This window comes from Salvelinus alpinus, chromosome 39, assembly GCF_045679555.1.
Source record: "Salvelinus alpinus chromosome 39, SLU_Salpinus.1, whole genome shotgun sequence".
Taxonomy (NCBI): Eukaryota; Metazoa; Chordata; class Actinopteri; order Salmoniformes; family Salmonidae; genus Salvelinus; species Salvelinus alpinus.
In genome coordinates, this window is record NC_092124.1 from 4,364,250 (window position 1) to 4,384,128 (window position 19,879).

The 19,879-nt window shown below is 55.9% G+C and overlaps 5 protein-coding genes across 5 annotated transcripts; all 5 read left to right on the forward strand.

Moving 5' to 3' along the window:
- Positions 1-9: 9 nt before the first annotated feature.
- On the forward strand, positions 10-4,731 carry LOC139566677 (mucin-5AC-like; the record flags this gene model as incomplete). Its single annotated transcript, XM_071387933.1, has 4 exons — positions 10-465; positions 1,342-2,094; positions 2,347-3,150; positions 4,255-4,731. Coding segments are annotated over 4 exons (2,490 nt in total), but the record flags the coding sequence as incomplete, so codon positions are not given.
- A 48-nt stretch (positions 4,732-4,779) lies between these two features.
- On the forward strand, positions 4,780-6,843 carry LOC139566678 (uncharacterized; the record flags this gene model as incomplete). The annotated part of the gene is made up of 2 exons (XM_071387935.1): positions 4,780-5,595; positions 5,989-6,843. Coding segments are annotated over 2 exons (1,671 nt in total), but the record flags the coding sequence as incomplete, so codon positions are not given.
- Positions 6,844-6,948: 105 nt separating this feature from the next.
- Positions 6,949-7,452, forward strand: LOC139566948 (salivary glue protein Sgs-3-like; the record flags this gene model as incomplete). The annotated part of the gene is made up of 1 exon (XM_071388337.1): positions 6,949-7,452. A coding segment is annotated over one exon (504 nt), but the record flags the coding sequence as incomplete, so codon positions are not given.
- A 1,209-nt stretch (positions 7,453-8,661) lies between these two features.
- On the forward strand, positions 8,662-14,145 carry LOC139566679 (mucin-2-like; the record flags this gene model as incomplete). The annotated part of the gene is made up of 4 exons (XM_071387936.1): positions 8,662-9,381; positions 9,607-10,620; positions 12,316-13,164; positions 13,417-14,145. Coding segments are annotated over 4 exons (3,312 nt in total), but the record flags the coding sequence as incomplete, so codon positions are not given.
- A 2,067-nt stretch (positions 14,146-16,212) lies between these two features.
- Positions 16,213-17,808, forward strand: LOC139566680 (integumentary mucin C.1-like; the record flags this gene model as incomplete). The annotated part of the gene is made up of 2 exons (XM_071387937.1): positions 16,213-17,037; positions 17,161-17,808. Coding segments are annotated over 2 exons (1,473 nt in total), but the record flags the coding sequence as incomplete, so codon positions are not given.
- Between the last annotated feature and the right edge of the window lie 2,071 nt (positions 17,809-19,879).

Here is a 19,879-nt window from a genome sequence, read left to right on the forward strand (position 1 = left end):
ACAACCACAGCTGATGTTACAACAACCACAGCGTCTCCCACAACAACCCCAGCTGCTCCCACAATAACCACAGCTGATGTTACAACAACAACAGCGGCTCCCACTACGACCACAGCGGCAACCACAACGACCACACCAGCTCCCACTACAACCACAGCGGCTCCCATTACAACCACAGCAGCTCCTACTTCAACCACAGCGGCTCCCACTACAACCACAGCGGCTCCCACAACAACCACGGCACCTCCCACTTCAACCACAGCGGCTCCCACTACAACCACAGCGGCTCCCACTACAACCACAGCGGCTCCGACAACAACAGCGACTCCCACAACAACCACAGCAGCTCCCACAACAATCACAGCGACTCCCACAACAATCACAGCTGATGTTACAACAACCACAGCGGCTCCCACAACAACCACAGCTTATCCCAATACAACCACAGAGGCTCCCACAACAACCACAGCGACTCCCACAACAACCACAGCGGCTCCCACAACAACCACTGGGTCTCCCACTACAACCACAGCGTCTCCCACAACAACCACAGCGGCTCCCACTACAACCACAGCGTCTCCCACAACAACCACAGCGGCTCCCACAACAATCACAGCTTACACCAATACAACCACAGCGGCTCCCACAACAACCACTGCTTCTCCCACAACAACCACAGCGGCTCCCACTACAACCACAGCGGCTCCCACTACAACCACAGCGGCTCCGACAACAACAGCGACTCCCACAACAACCACAGCAGCTCCCACAACAACCACAGCGACTCCCACAACAATCACAGCTGATGTTACAACAACCACAGCGGCTCCCACAACAACCACAGCGGCTCCCACAACAACCACAGCTGATGTTACAACACCCACAGCGTCTCCCACAACAACCCCCGATGCTCCCACAATAACCACAGCTGATGTTACAACAACAACAGCGGCTCCCACTACGACCACAGCGGCAACCACAACGACCACACCAGCTCCCACTACAACCACAGAGGCTCCCACAACAACCACAGCAACTCCCACAACAACCACAGCGGCTCCCACAACAACCACTGGGTCTCCCACTACAACCACAGCGTCTCCCACAACAACCACAGCGGCTCCCACTACAACCACAGCGTCTCCCACAACAACCACAGCGGCTCCCACAACAATCACAACTTACCCCAATACAACCACAGAGGCTCCCACAACAACCACAGCGACTCCCACAACAATCACAGCTGATGTTACAACAACCACAGCGGCTCCCACAACAACCACAGCGGCTCCCACAACAACCACAGCTGATGTTACAACACCCACAGCGTCTCCCACAACAACCCCCGATGCTCCCACAATAACCACAGCTGATGTTACAACAACAACAGCGGCTCCCACTACAACCACAGCAGTTCCCACTTCAACCACAGCTTATCCCAATACTACCACAGCGGCTCCCACAACAACCACAGCGACTCCCACAACAACCACAGCGGCTCCCACAACAACCACTGGGTCTCCCACTACAACCACAGCGTCTCCCACAACAACCACAGCGGCTCCCACAACAATCACAGCTTACCCCAATACAACCACAGAGGCTCCCACAACAACCACTGCTTCTCCCACAACAACCACAGCGGCTCCCACTACAACCACAGCGGCTCCCACTACAACCACAGCGGCTCCGACAACAACAGCGACTCCCACAACAACCACAGCAGCTCCCACAACAACCACAGCGACTCCCACAACAATCACAGCTGATGTTACAACAACCACAGCGGCTCCCACAACAACCACAGCGGCTCCCACAACAACCACAGCTGATGTTACAACACCCACAGCGTCTCCCACAACAACCCCCGATGCTCCCACAATAACCACAGCTGATGTTACAACAACAACAGCGGCTCCCACTACGACCACAGCGGCAACCACAACGACCACACCAGCTCCCACTACAACCACAGAGGCTCCCACAACAACCACAGCAACTCCCACAACAACCACAGCGGCTCCCACAACAACCACTGGGTCTCCCACTACAACCACAGCGTCTCCCACAACAACCACAGCGGCTCCCACTAAAACCACAGCGTCTCCCACAACAACCACAGCGGCTCCCACAACAATCACAGCTTACCCCAATACAACCACAGAGGCTCCCACAACAACCACAGCGACTCCCACAACAATCACAGCTGATGTTACAACAACCACAGCGGCTCCCACAACAACCACAGCGGCTCCCACAACAACCACAGCTGATGTTACAACACCCACAGCGTCTCCCACAACAACCCCCGATGCTCCCACAATAACCACAGCTGATGTTACAACAACAACAGCGGCTCCCACTACAACCACAGCAGTTCCCACTTCAACCACAGCTTATCCCAATACAACCACAGAGGCTCCCACAACAACCACAGCAACTCCCACAACAACCACAGCGGCTCCCACAACAACCACTGGGTCTCCCACTACAACCACAGCGTCTCCCACAACAACCACAGCGTCTCCCACAACAATCACAGCTTACCCCAATACAACCACAGAGGCTCCCACAACAACCACAGCGACTCCCACAACAACCACAGCGGCTCCCACAACAACCAATGCTTCTCCCACAACAACCACAGCGGCTCCCACTACAACCACAGCGGCTCCGACAACAACAGCGACTCCCACAACAACCACAGCAGCTCCCACAACAACCACAGCGACTCCCACAACAATCACAGCTGATGTTACAACAACCACAGCGGCTCCCACAACAACCACAGCGGCTCCCACAACAACCCCCGATGCTCCCACAATAACCACAGCTGATGTTACAACAACAACAGCGGCTCCCACTACAACCACAGCAGTTCCCACTTCAACCACAGCGGCTCCCACTACAACCACAGCGGCTCCCACAACAACCACAGCAGCTCCCACTACAACCACAGGGGTTCCCACAACAACCACAGCTTATCCCAATACAACCACAGAGGCTCCCACAACAACCACAGCGACTCCCACAACAACCACAGCGGCTCCCACAACAACCACTGGGTCTCCCACTACAACCACAGCGTCTCCCACAACAACCACAGCGGCTCCCACTACAACCACAGCGTCTCCCAAAACAACCACAGCGGCTCCCACAACAATCACAGCTTACCCCAATACAACCACAGAGGCTCCCACAACAACCACAGCGACTCCCACAACAACCACAGCGGCTCCCACAACAACCACTGCTTCTCCCACAACAACCACAGCGGCTCCCACAACAACCACAGCTGATGTTACAACAACCACAGCGTCTCCCACAACAACCCCAGCTGCTCCCACAATAACCACAGCTGATGTTACAACAACAACAGCGGCTCCCACTACGACCACAGCGGCAACCACAACGACCACACCAGCTCCCACTACAACCACAGCGGCTCCCATTACAACCACAGCAGCTCCCACTTCAACCACAGCGGCTCCCACTACAACCACAGCGGCTCCCACAACAACCACGGCACCTCCCACTTCAACCACAGCGGCTCCCACTACAACCACAGCGGCTCCCACTACAACCACAGCGGCTCCGACAACAACAGCGACTCCCACAACAACCACAGCAGCTCCCACAACAATCACAGCGACTCCCACAACAATCACAGCTGATTTTACAACAACCACAGCGGCTCCCACAACAACCACAGCTTATCCCAATACAACCACAGAGGCTCCCACAACAACCACAGCGACTCCCACAACAACCACAGCGGCTCCCACAACAACCACTGGGTCTCCCACTACAACCACAGCGTCTCCCACAACAACCACAGCGGCTCCCACTACAACCACAGCGTCTCCCACAACAACCACAGCGGCTCCCACAACAATCACAGCTTACCCCAATACAACCACAGCGGCTCCCACAACAACCACTGCTTCTCCCACAACAACCACAGCGGCTCCCACTACAACCACAGCGGCTCCCACTACAACCACAGCGGCTCCGACAACAACAGCGACTCCCACAACAACCACAGCAGCTCCCACAACAACCACAGTGACTCCCACAACAATCACAGCTGATGTTACAACAACCACAGCGGCTCCCACAACAACCACAGCGGCTCCCACAACAACCACAGCTGATGTTACAACACCCACAGCGTCTCCCACAACAACCCCCGATGCTCCCACAATAACCACAGCTGATGTTACAACAACAACAGCGGCTCCCACTACGACCACAGCGGCAACCACAACGACCACACCAGCTCCCACTACAACCACAGAGGCTCCCACAACAACCACAGCAACTCCCACAACAACCACAGCGGCTCCCACAACAACCACTGGGTCTCCCACTACAACCACAGCGGCTCCCACAACAACCACAGCGGCTCCCACAACAACCACAGCTGATGTTACAACACCCACAGCGTCTCCCACAACAACCCCCGATGCTCCCACAATAACCACAGCTGATGTTACAACAACAACAGCGGCTCCCACTACAACCACAGCAGTTCCCACTTCAACCACAGCTTATCCCAATACAACCACAGAGGCTCCCACAACAACCACAGCAACTCCCACAACAACCACAGCGGCTCCCACAACAACCACTGGGTCTCCCACTACAACCACAGCGTCTCCCACAACAACCACAGCGTCTCCCACAACAATCACAGCTTACCCCAATACAACCACAGAGGCTCCCACAACAACCACAGCGACTCCCACAACAACCACAGCGGCTCCCACAACAACCAATGCTTCTCCCACAACAACCACAGCGGCTCCCACTACAACCACAGCGGCTCCGACAACAACAGCGACTCCCACAACAACCACAGCAGCTCCCACAACAACCACAGCGACTCCCACAACAATCACAGCTGATGTTACAACAACCACAGCGGCTCCCACAACAACCACAGCGGCTCCCACAACAACCCCCGATGCTCCCACAATAACCACAGCTGATGTTACAACAACAACAGCGGCTCCCACTACAACCACAGCAGTTCCCACTTCAACCACAGCGGCTCCCACTACAACCACAGCGGCTCCCACAACAACCACAGCAGCTCCCACTACAACCACAGGGGTTCCCACAACAACCACAGCTTATCCCAATACAACCACAGAGGCTCCCACAACAACCACAGCGACTCCCACAACAACCACAGCGGCTCCCACAACAACCACTGGGTCTCCCACTACAACCACAGCGTCTCCCACAACAACCACAGCGGCTCCCACTACAACCACAGCGTCTCCCAAAACAACCACAGCGGCTCCCACAACAATCACAGCTTACCCCAATACAACCACAGAGGCTCCCACAACAACCACAGCGACTCCCACAACAACCACAGCGGCTCCCACAACAACCACTGCTTCTCCCACAACAACCACAGCGGCTCCCACAACAACCACAGCTGATGTTACAACAACCACAGCGTCTCCCACAACAACCCCAGCTGCTCCCACAATAACCACAGCTGATGTTACAACAACAACAGCGGCTCCCACTACGACCACAGCGGCAACCACAACGACCACACCAGCTCCCACTACAACCACAGCGGCTCCCATTACAACCACAGCAGCTCCCACTTCAACCACAGCGGCTCCCACTACAACCACAGCGGCTCCCACAACAACCACGGCACCTCCCACTTCAACCACAGCGGCTCCCACTACAACCACAGCGGCTCCCACTACAACCACAGCGGCTCCGACAACAACAGCGACTCCCACAACAACCACAGCAGCTCCCACAACAATCACAGCGACTCCCACAACAATCACAGCTGATGTTACAACAACCACAGCGGCTCCCACAACAACCACAGCTTATCCCAATACAACCACAGAGGCTCCCACAACAACCACAGCGACTCCCACAACAACCACAGCGGCTCCCACAACAACCACTGGGTCTCCCACTACAACCACAGCGTCTCCCACAACAACCACAGCGGCTCCCACTACAACCACAGCGTCTCCCACAACAACCACAGCGGCTCCCACAACAATCACAGCTTACCCCAATACAACCACAGCGGCTCCCACAACAACCACTGCTTCTCCCACAACAACCACAGCGGCTCCCACTACAACCACAGCGGCTCCCACTACAACCACAGCGGCTCCGACAACAACAGCGACTCCCACAACAACCACAGCAGCTCCCACAACAACCACAGTGACTCCCACAACAATCACAGCTGATGTTACAACAACCACAGCGGCTCCCACAACAACCACAGCGGCTCCCACAACAACCACAGCTGATGTTACAACACCCACAGCGTCTCCCACAACAACCCCCGATGCTCCCACAATAACCACAGCTGATGTTACAACAACAACAGCGGCTCCCACTACGACCACAGCGGCAACCACAACGACCACACCAGCTCCCACTACAACCACAGAGGCTCCCACAACAACCACAGCAACTCCCACAACAACCACAGCGGCTCCCACAACAACCACTGGGTCTCCCACTACAACCACAGCGTCTCCCACAACAACCACAGCGGCTCCCACTACAACCACAGCGTCTCCCACAACAACCACAGCGGCTCCCACAACAATCACAACTTACCCCAATACAACCACAGAGGCTCCCACAACAACCACAGCGACTCCCACAACAATCACAGCTGATGTTACAACAACCACAGCGGCTCCCACAACAACCACAGCGGCTCCCACAACAACCACAGCTGATGTTACAACACCCACAGCGTCTCCCACAACAACCCCCGATGCTCCCACAATAACCACAGCTGATGTTACAACAACAACAGCGGCTCCCACTACAACCACAGCAGTTCCCACTTCAACCACAGCTTATCCCAATACAACCACAGCGGCTCCCAAAACAACCACAGCGACTCCCACAACAACCACAGCGGCTCCCACAACAACCACTGGGTCTCCCACTACAACCACAGCGTCTCCCACAACAACCACAGCGGCTCCCACAACAATCACAGCTTACCCCAATACAACCACAGAGGCTCCCACAACAACCACTGCTTCTCCCACAACAACCACAGCGGCTCCCACTACAACCACAGCGGCTCCCACTACAACCACAGCGGCTCCGACAACAACAGCGACTCCCACAACAACCACAGCAGCTCCCACAACAACCACAGCGACTCCCACAACAATCACAGCTGATGTTACAACAACCACAGCGGCTCCCACAACAACCACAGCGGCTCCCACAACAACCACAGCTGATGTTACAACACCCACAGCGTCTCCCACAACAACCCCCGATGCTCCCACAATAACCACAGCTGATGTTACAACAACAACAGCGGCTCCCACTACGACCACAGCGGCAACCACAACGACCACACCAGCTCCCACTACAACCACAGAGGCTCCCACAACAACCACAGCAACTCCCACAACAACCACAGCGGCTCCCACAACAACCACTGGGTCTCCCACTACAACCACAGCGTCTCCCACAACAACCACAGCGGCTCCCACTAAAACCACAGCGTCTCCCACAACAACCACAGCGGCTCCCACAACAATCACAGCTTACCCCAATACAACCACAGAGGCTCCCACAACAACCACAGCGACTCCCACAACAATCACAGCTGATGTTACAACAACCACAGCGGCTCCCACAACAACCACAGCGGCTCCCACAACAACCACAGCTGATGTTACAACACCCACAGCGTCTCCCACAACAACCCCCGATGCTCCCACAATAACCACAGCTGATGTTACAACAACAACAGCGGCTCCCACTACAACCACAGCAGTTCCCACTTCAACCACAGCTTATCCCAATACAACCACAGAGGCTCCCACAACAACCACAGCGACTCCCACAACAACCACAGCGGCTCCCACAACAACCACTGGGTCTCCCACTACAACCACAGCGTCTCCCACAACAACCACAGCGTCTCCCACAACAATCACAGCTTACCCCAATACAACCACAGAGGCTCCCACACCAACCACAGCGACTCCCACAACAACCACAGCGGCTCCCACAACAACCAATGCTTCTCCCACAACAACCACAGCGGCTCCCACTACAACCACAGCGGCTCCGACAACAACAGCGACTCCCACAACAACCACAGCAGCTCCCACAACAACCACAGCGACTCCCACAACAATCACAGCTGATGTTACAACAACCACAGCGGCTCCCACAACAACCACAGCGGCTCCCACAACAACCACAGCTGATGTTACAACAACAACAGCGGCTCCCACTACAACCACAGCAGTTCCCACTTCAACCACAGCGGCTCCCACTACAACCACAGCGGCTCCCACAACAACCACAGCAGCTCCCACTATAACCACAGCGGTTCCCACAACAACCACAGCTTATCCCAATACAACCACAGAGGCTCCCACAACAACCACAGCGACTCCCACAACAACCACAGCGGCTCCCACAACAACCACTGGGTCTCCCAATACAACCACAGCGTCTCCCACAACAACCACAGCGGCTCCCACTACAACCACAGCGTCTCCCAAAACAACCACAGCGGCTCCCACAACAACCACAGCGGCTCCCACAACAACCCCCGATGCTCCCACAATAACCACAGCTGATGTTACAACAACAACAGCGGCTCCCACTACAACCACAGCAGTTCCCACTTCAACCACAGCGGCTCCCACTACAACCACAGCGGCTCCCACAACAACCACAGCAGCTCCCACTACAACCACAGCGGTTCCCACAACAACCACAGCTTATCCCAATACAACCACAGAGGCTCCCACAATAACCACAGCGACTCCCACAACAACCACAGCGGCTCCCACAACAACCACTGGGTCTCCCACTACAACCACAGCGTCTCCCACAACAACCACAGCGGCTCCCACTACAACCACAGCGTCTCCCAAAACAACCACAGCGGCTCCCACAACAATCACAGCTTACCCCAATACAACCACAGAGGCTCCCACAACAACCACAGCGACTCCCACAACAACCACAGCGGCTCCCACAACAACCACTGCTTCTCCCACAACAACCACAGCGGCTCCCACAACAACCACAGCTGATGTTACAACAACCACAGCGTCTCCCACAACAACCCCAGCTGCTCCCACAATAACCACAGCTGATGTTACAACAACAACAGCGGCTCCCACTACGACCACAGCGGCAACCACAACGACCACACCAGCTCCCACTACAACCACAGCGGCTCCCATTACAACCACAGCAGCTCCCACTTCAACCACAGCGGCTCCCACTACAACCACAGCGGCTCCCACAACAACCACGGCACCTCCCACTTCAACCACAGCGGCTCCCACTACAACCACAGCGGCTCCCACTACAACCACAGCGGCTCCGACAACAACAGCGACTCCCACAACAACCACAGCAGCTCCCACAACAATCACAGCGACTCCCACAACAATCACAGCTGATGTTACAACAACCACAGCGGCTCCCACAACAACCACAGCTTATCCCAATACAACCACAGAGGCTCCCACAACAACCACAGCGACTCCCACAACAACCACAGCGGCTCCCACAACAACCACTGGGTCTCCCACTACAACCACAGCGTCTCCCACAACAACCACAGCGGCTCCCACTACAACCACAGCGTCTCCCACAACAACCAAAGCGGCTCCCACAACAATCACAGCTTACCCCAATACAACCACAGCGGCTCCCACAACAACCACTGCTTCTCCCACAACAACCACAGCGGCTCCCACTACAACCACAGCGGCTCCCACTACAACCACAGCGGCTCCGACAACAACAGCGACTCCCACAACAACCACAGCAGCTCCCACAACAACCACAGCGACTCCCACAACAATCACAGCTGATGTTACAACAACCACAGCGGCTCCCACAACAACGACAGCGGCTCCCACAACAACCACAGCTGATGTTACAACACCCACAGCGTCTCCCACAACAACCCCCGATGCTCCCACAATAACCACAGCTGATGTTACAACAACAACAGCGGCTCCCACTACGACCACAGCGGCAACCACAACGACCACACCAGCTCCCACTACAACCACAGAGGCTCCCACAACAACCACAGCAACTCCCACAACAACCACAGCGGCTCCCACAACAACCACTGGGTCTCCCACTACAACCACAGCGTCTCCCACAACAACCACAGCGGCTCCCACTACAACCACAGCGTCTCCCACAACAACCACAGCGGCTCCCACAACAATCACAACTTACCCCAATACAACCACAGAGGCTCCCACAACAACCACAGCGACTCCCACAACAATCACAGCTGATGTTACAACAACCACAGCGGCTCCCACAACAACCACAGCGGCTCCCACAACAACCACAGCTGATGTTACAACACCCACAGCGTCTCCCACAACAACCCCCGATGCTCCCACAATAACCACAGCTGATGTTACAACAACAACAGCGGCTCCCACTACAACCACAGCAGTTCCCACTTCAACCACAGCTTATCCCAATACAACCACAGCGGCTCCCACAACAACCACAGCGACTCCCACAACAACCACAGCGGCTCCCACAACAACCACTGGGTCTCCCACTACAACCACAGCGTCTCCCACAACAACCACAGCGGCTCCCACAACAATCACAGCTTACCCCAATACAACCACAGAGGCTCCCACAACAACCACTGCTTCTCCCACAACAACCACAGCGGCTCCCACTACAACCACAGCGGCTCCCACTACAACCACAGCGGCTCCGACAACAACAGCGACTCCCACAACAACCACAGCAGCTCCCACAACAACCACAGCGACTCCCACAACAATCACAGCTGATGTTACAACAACCACAGCGGCTCCCACAACAACCACAGCGGCTCCCACAACAACCACAGCTGATGTTACAACACCCACAGCGTCTCCCACAACAACCCCCGATGCTCCCACAATAACCACAGCTGATGTTACAACAACAACAGCGGCTCCCACTACGACCACAGCGGCAACCACAACGACCACACCAGCTCCCACTACAACCACAGAGGCTCCCACAACAACCACAGCAACTCCCACAACAACCACAGCGGCTCCCACAACAACCACTGGGTCTCCCACTACAACCACAGCGTCTCCCACAACAACCACAGCGGCTCCCACTAAAACCACAGCGTCTCCCACAACAACCACAGCGGCTCCCACAACAATCACAGCTTACCCCAATACAACCACAGAGGCTCCCACAACAACCACAGCGACTCCCACAACAATCACAGCTGATGTTACAACAACCACAGCTGCTCCCACAACAACCACAGCGGCTCCCACAACAACCACAGCTGATGTTACAACACCCACAGCGTCTCCCACAACAACCCCCGATGCTCCCACAATAACCACAGCTGATGTTACAACAACAACAGCGGCTCCCACTACAACCACAGCAGTTCCCACTTCAACCACAGCTTATCCCAATACAACCACAGAGGCTCCCACAACAACCACAGCGACTCCCACAACAACCACAGCGGCTCCCACAACAACCACTGGGTCTCCCACTACAACCACAGCGTCTCCCACAACAACCACAGCGTCTCCCACAACAATCACAGCTTACCCCAATACAACCACAGAGGCTCCCACACCAACCACAGCGACTCCCACAACAACCACAGCGGCTCCCACAACAACCAATGCTTCTCCCACAACAACCACAGCGGCTCCCACTACAACCACAGCGGCTCCGACAACAACAGCGACTCCCACAACAACCACAGCAGCTCCCACAACAACCACAGCGACTCCCACAACAATCACAGCTGATGTTACAACAACCACAGCGGCTCCCACAACAACCACAGCGGCTCCCACAACAACCACAGCTGATGTTACAACAACAACAGCGGCTCCCACTACAACCACAGCAGTTCCCACTTCAACCACAGCGGCTCCCACTACAACCACAGCGGCTCCCACAACAACCACAGCAGCTCCCACTATAACCACAGCGGTTCCCACAACAACCACAGCTTATCCCAATACAACCACAGAGGCTCCCACAACAACCACAGCTGATGTTACAACACCCACAGCGTCTCCCACAACAACCCCCGATGCTCCCACAATAACCACAGCTGATGTTACAACAACAACAGCGGCTCCCACTACAACCACAGCAGTTCCCACTTCAACCACAGCGGCTCCCACTACAACCACAGCGGCTCCCACAACAACCACAGCAGCTCCCACTATAACCACAGCGGTTCCCACAACAACCACAGCTTATCCCAATACAAACACAGAGGCTCCCACAACAACCACAGCGACTCCCACAACAACCACAGCGGCTCCCACAACAACCACTGGGTCTCCCAATACAACCACAGCGTCTCCCACAACAACCACAGCGGCTCCCACTACAACCACAGCGTCTCCCAAAACAACCACAGCGGCTCCCACAACAATCACAGCTTACCCCAATACAACCACAGAGGCTCCCACAACAACCACAGCGACTCCCACAACAACCAGAGCGGCTCCCACAACAACCACTGCTTCTCCCACAACAACCACAGCGGCTCCCACAACAACCACAGCTGATGTTACAACAACCACAGCGTCTCCCACAACAACCCCAGCTGCTCCCACAATAACCACAGCTGATGTTACAACAACAACAGCGGCTCCCACTACGACCACAGCGGCAACCACAACGACCACACCAGCTCCCACTACAACCACAGCGGCTCCCATTACAACCACAGCAGCTCCCACTTCAACCACAGCGGCTCCCACTACAACCACAGCGGCTCCCACAACAACCACGGTACCTCCCACTTCAACCACAGCGGCTCCCACTACAACCACAGCGGCTCCCACTACAACCACAGCGGCTCCGACAACAACAGCGACTCCCACAACAACCACAGCAGCTCCCACAACAACCACAGCGACTCCCACAACAATCACAGCTGATGTTACAACAACCACAGCGGCTCCCACAACAACCACAGCTTATCCCAATACAACCACAGAGGCTCCCACAACAACCACAGCGACTCCCACAACAACCACAGCGGCTCCCACAACAACCACTGGGTCTCCCACTACAACCACAGCGTCTCCCACAACAACCACAGCGGCTCCCACTACAACCACAGCGTCTCCCACAACAACCACAGCGGCTCCCACAACAACCACTGGGTCTCCCACTACAACCACAGCGTCTCCCACAACAACCACAGCGGCTCCCACTACAACCACAGCGGCTCCCACAACAACCACAGCGGCTCCCACAACAATCACAGCGACTCCCACAACAACCACAGCGGCTCCCACAACAACCACTGCTTCTCCCACAACAACCACAGCGGCTCCCACAACAACCACAGCTGATGTTACAACAACCACAGCGTCTCCCACAACAACCCCAGCTGCTCCCACAATAACCACAGCCGATGTTACAACAACAACAGCGGCTCCCACTACGACCACAGCGGCAACCACAACGACCACACCAGCTCCCACAACAATCACAGCTTACCCCAATACAACCACAGCGGCTCCCACTACAACCACAGCGTCTCCCACAACAAAAACAGCGGCTCCCACAACAATCACAGCTTATCCCAATACAACCACAGAGGCACCAACAACAACCACAGCTGATGTTACAACAACCACAGCGTCTCCCACAACAACCCCAGCTGCTCCCACAATAACCACAGCTGATGTTACAACAACAGCGGCTCCCACTTCAACCACAGCGGCTCCCACTATAACCACAGCGGCTCCCACAACAACCACGGCACCTCCCACTTCAACCACAGCGGCTCCCACTACAACCACAGCGGCTCCCACTACAAACACAGCGGCTCCGACAACAACAGCGACTCCCACAACAACCACAGCAGCTCCCACAACAACCACAGCGACTCCCACAACAATCACAGCTGATGTTACAACAACCACAGCGGCTCCCACAACAACCACAGCTTATCCCAATACAACCACAGAGGCTCCCACAACAACCACAGCGACTCCCACAACAACCACAGCGGCTCCCACAACAACCACTGGGTCTCCCACTACAACCACAGCGTCTCCCACAACAACCACAGCGGCTCCCACTACAACCACAGCGTCTCCCACAACAACCACAGCGGCTCCCACAACAATCACAGCTTACCCCAATACAACCACAGAGGCTCCCACAACAACCACAGCGGCTCCCACAACAACCACAGCGGCTCCCACAACAACCACTGCTTCTCCCACAACAACCACAGCGGCTCCCACTACAACCACAGCGGCTCCGACAACAACAGCGACTCCCACAACAACCACAGCAGCTCCCACAACAACCACAGCGACTCCCACAACAATCACAGCTGATGTTACAACAACCACAGCGGCTCCCACAACAACCACAGCGGCTCCCACAACAACCACAGCTGATGTTACAACACCCACAGCGTCTCCCACAACAACCCCCGATGCTCCCACAATAACCACAGCTGATGTTACAACAACAACAGCGGCTCCCACTACGACCACAGCGGCAACCACAATGACCACACCAGCTCCCACTACAAACACAGCGGCTCCCACTACAACCACAGCAGTTCCCACTTCAACCACAGCGGCTCCCACTACAACCACAGCGGCTCCCACAACAACCACAGCAGCTCCCACTACAACCACAGCGGTTCCCACAACAACCACAGCTTATCCCAATACAACCACAGAGGCTCCCACAACAACCACAGCGACTCCCACAACAACCACAGCGGCTCCCACAACAACCACTAGGTCTCCCACTACAACCACAGCGTCTCCCACAACAACCACAGCGGCTCCCACTACAACCACAGCGTCTCCCACAACAACCACAGCGGCTCCCACAACAATCACAGCTTACCCCAATACAACCACAGAGGCTCCCACAACAACCACAGCGACTCCCACAACAACCACAGCGGCTCCCACAACAACCACTGCTTCTCCCACAACAACCACAGCGGCTCCCACAACAACCACAGCTGATGTTACAACAACCACAGCGTCTCCCACAACAACCCCAGCTGCTCCCACAATAACCACAGCTGATGTTACAACAACAACAGCGGCTCCCACTACGACCACAGCGGCAACCACAACGACCACACCAGCTCCCACTACAACCACAGCGGCTCCCACTACAACCACAGCAGCTCCCACTTCAACCACAGCGGCTCCCACTACAACCACAGCGGCTCCCACAACAACCACGGCACCTCCCACTTCAACCACAGCGGCTCCCACTAGAACCACAGCGGCTCCCACTACAACCACAGCGGCTCCGACAACAACAGCGACTCCCACAACAACCACAGCAGCTCCCACAACAACCACAGCGACTCCCACAACAATCACAGCTGATGTTACATCAACCACAGCGGCTCCCACAACAACCACAGCTTATCCCAATACAACCACAGAGGCGTCCACTACAACCACAGCGGCTCCCACAACAACCACTGGGTCTCCCACTACAACCACAGCGTCTCCCACAACAACCACAGCGGCTCCCACTACAACCACAGCGTCTCCCACAACAACCACAGCGGCTCCCACAACAATCACAGCTTACCCCAATACAACCACAGAGGCTCCCACAACAACCACAGCGACTCCCACAACAACCACAGCGGCTCCCACAACAACCACTGCTTCTCCCACAACAACCACAGCGGCTCCCACTACAACCACAGCGGCTCCCACTACAACCACAGCGGCTCCGACAACAACAGCGACTCCCACAACAACCACAGCAGCTCCCACAACAACCACAGCGACTCCCACAACAATCACAGCTGATGTTACAACACCCACAGCGTCTCCCACAACAACCCCCGATGCTCCCACAATAACCACAGCTGATGTTACAACAACAACAGCGGCTCCCACTACAACCACAGCAGTTCCCACTTCAACCACAGCGGCTCCCACTACAACCACAGCGGCTCCCACTATAACCACAGCGTCTCCCACAACAACCACAGCGGCTCCCACAACAATCACAGCTTACCCCAATACAACCACAGAGGCTCCCACAACAACCACAGCTGATGTTACAACAACCACAGCGGCTCCCACAACAACCACAGCTTATCCCAATACAACCACAGCTTATCCCAATACAACCACAGAGGCTCCCACAACAACCACAGCGACTCCCACAACAACCACAGCGGCTCCCACAACAATCACAGCTTACCCCAATACAACCACAGAGGCTCCCACAACAACCACAGCGACTCCCACAACAACCAGAGCGGCTCCCACAACAACCACTGCTTCTCCCACAACAACCACAGCGGCTCCCACTACAACCACAGCGGCTCCCACTACAACCACAGCGGCTCCGACGACAACAACAGCGACTCCCACAACAACCACAGCAGCTCCCACAACAACCACAGCGACTCCCACAACAATCACAGCTGATGTTACAACAACCACAGCAGCTCCCACAACAACCACAGCGGCTCCCACAACAACCACAGCTGATGTTACAACACCCACAGCGTCTCCCACAACAACCCCCGATGCTCCCACAATAACCACAGCTGATGTTACAACAACAACAGTGGCTCCCACTACGACCACAGCGGCAACCACAACGACCACACCAGCTCCCACTACAACCACAGCGGCTCCCACTACAACCACAGCAGTTCCCACTTCAACCACAGCGGCTCCCACTACAACCACAGCGGCTCCCACAACAACCACAGCAGCTCCCACTACAACCACAGCGGTTCCCACAACAACCACAACTTATCCCAATACAACCACAGAGGCTCCCACAACAACCACAGCGATTCCCACAACAACCACAGCGGCTCCCACAACAACCACTGGGTCTCCCACTACAACCACAGCGTCTCCCACAACAACCACAGCGGCTCCCACTACAACCACAGCGTCACCCACAACAACCACAGCGGCTCCCACAACAATCACAGCTTACCCCAATACAACCACAGAGGCTCCCACAACAACCACAGCGACTCCCACAACAACCACAGCGGCTCCCACAACAACCACTGCTTCTCCCACAACAACCACAGCGGCTCCCACAACAACCACAGCTGATGTTACAACAACCACAGCGTCTCCCACAACAACCCCAGCTGCTCCCACAATAACCACAGCTGATGTTACAACAACAACAGCGGCTCCCACTACGACCACAGCGGCAACCACAACGACCACACCAGCTCCCACTAAAACCACAGCGGCTCCCACTACAACCACAGCAGCTCCCACTTCAACCACAGCGGCTCCCACTACAACCACAGCGGCTCCCACAACAACCACGGCACCTCCCACTTCGACCACAGCGGCTCCCACTACAACCACAGCGGCTCCCACTACAACCACAGCGGCTCCGACAACAACAGCGACTCCCACAACAACCACAGCAGCTCCCACAACAACCACAGCGTCTCCCACAACAACCACAGCGGCTCCCACTACAACCACAGCGTCTCCCACAACAACCACAGCGGCTCCCACAACAATCACAGCTTACCCCAATACAACCACAGAGGCTCCCACAACAACCACAGCGTCTCCCACAACAACCACAGCGGCTCCCACTACAACCACAGCGTCTCCCACAACAACCACAGCTTATCCCAATACAACCACAGAGGCTCCCACAACAACCACAGCGGCTCCCACAACAACCACTGGGTCTCCCACTACAACCACAGCGTCTCCCACAACAACCACAGCGGCTCCCACTACAACCACAGCGTCTCCCACAACAACCACAGCGGCTCCCACAACAATCACAGCTTACCCCAATACAACCACAGAGGCTCCCACAACAACCAGAGCGGCTCCCACAACAACCACTGCTTCTCCCACAACAACCACAGCGGCTCCCACTACAACCACAGCGGCTCCCACTACAACCACAGCGGCTCCGACGACAACAACAGCGACTCCCACAACAACCACAGCAGCTCCCACAACAACCACAGCGACTCCCACAACAATCACAGCTGATGTTACAACAACCACAGCAGCTCCCACAACAACCACAGCGGCTCCCACAACAACCACAGCTGATGTTACAACACCCACAGCGTCTCCCACAGCAACCCCCGATGCTCCCACAATAACCACAGCTGATGTTACAACAACAACAGTGGCTCCCACTACGACCACAGCGGCAACCACAACGACCACACCAGCTCCCACTACAACCACAGCGGCTCCCACTACAACCACAGCAGTTCCCACTTCAACCACAGCGGCTCCCACTACAACCACAGCGGCTCCCACAACAACCACAGCAGCTCCCACTACAACCACAGCGGTTCCCACAACAACCACAACTTATCCCAATACAACCACAGAGGCTCCCACAACAACCACAGCGATTCCCACAACAACCACAGCGGCTCCCACAACAACCACTGGGTCTCCCACTACAACCACAGCGTCTCCCACAACAACCACAGCGGCTCCCACTACAACCACAGCGTCTCCCACAACAACCACAGCGGCTCCCACAACAATCACAGCTTACCCCAATACAACCACAGAGGCTCCCACAACAACCACAGCGACTCCCACAACAACCACAGCGGCTCCCACTACAACCACAGCGTCTCCCACAACAACCACAGCGGCTCCCACTACAACCACAGCGTCTCCCACAACAACAACAGCTTATCCCAATACAATCACAGAGGCTCCCACAACAACCACAGCGACTCCCACAACAACCACAGCGGCTCCCTCAACAACCACTGGGTCTCCCACTACAACCACAGCTTCTCCCACAACAACCACAGCGGCTCCCACTACAACCACAGCGTCTCCCACAACAACCACAGCGGCTCCCACAACAATCCCAGCTTACCCCAATACAACCACAGAGGCTCCCACAACAACCACAGCAACTCCCACAACAACCACAGCGGCTCCCACAACAACCACTGCTTCTCCCACAACAACCACAGCGGCTCCCACTAAAACCACAGCGGCTCCCACTACAACCACAGCGGCTCCGACAACAACAGCGACTCCCACAACAACCACAGCAGCTCCCACAACAACCACAGCGACTCCCACAACAATCACAGCTGATGTTACAACAACCACAGCGGCTCCCACAACAACCACAGCGGCTCCCACAACAACCACAGCTGATGTTACAACACCCACAGCGTCTCCCACAAAAACCCCCGATGCTCCCACAACGACCACACCAGCTCCCACTACAACCACAGCGGCTCCCACTACAACCACAGCGGCTCCCACAACAACCACGGCACCTCCCACTTCGACCACAGCGGCTCCCACTACAACCACAGCGGCTCCCACAACAACCACGGCACCTCCCACTTCGACCACAGCGGCTCCCACTACAACCACAGCGGCTCCCACTACAACCACAGCGGCTCCGACAACAACAGCGACTCCCACAACAACCACAGCAGCTCCCACAACAACCACAGCGACTCCCACAACAATCACAGCTGATGTTACAACAACCACAGCGGCTCCCACAACAACCACAGCTTATCCCAATACAATCACAGAGGCTCCCACAACAACCACAGCGACTCCCACAACAACCACAGCGGCTCCCACAACAACCACTGGGTCTCCCACTACAACCACAGCGTCTCCCACAACAACCACAGCGGCTCCCACTACAACCACAGCGTCTCCCACAACAACCACAGCGGCTCCCACAATAATCACAGCTTACCCCAATACAACCACAGAGGCTCCCACAACAACCACAGCGACTCCCACAACAACCACAGCGGCTCCCACAACAACCACTGCTTCTCCCACAA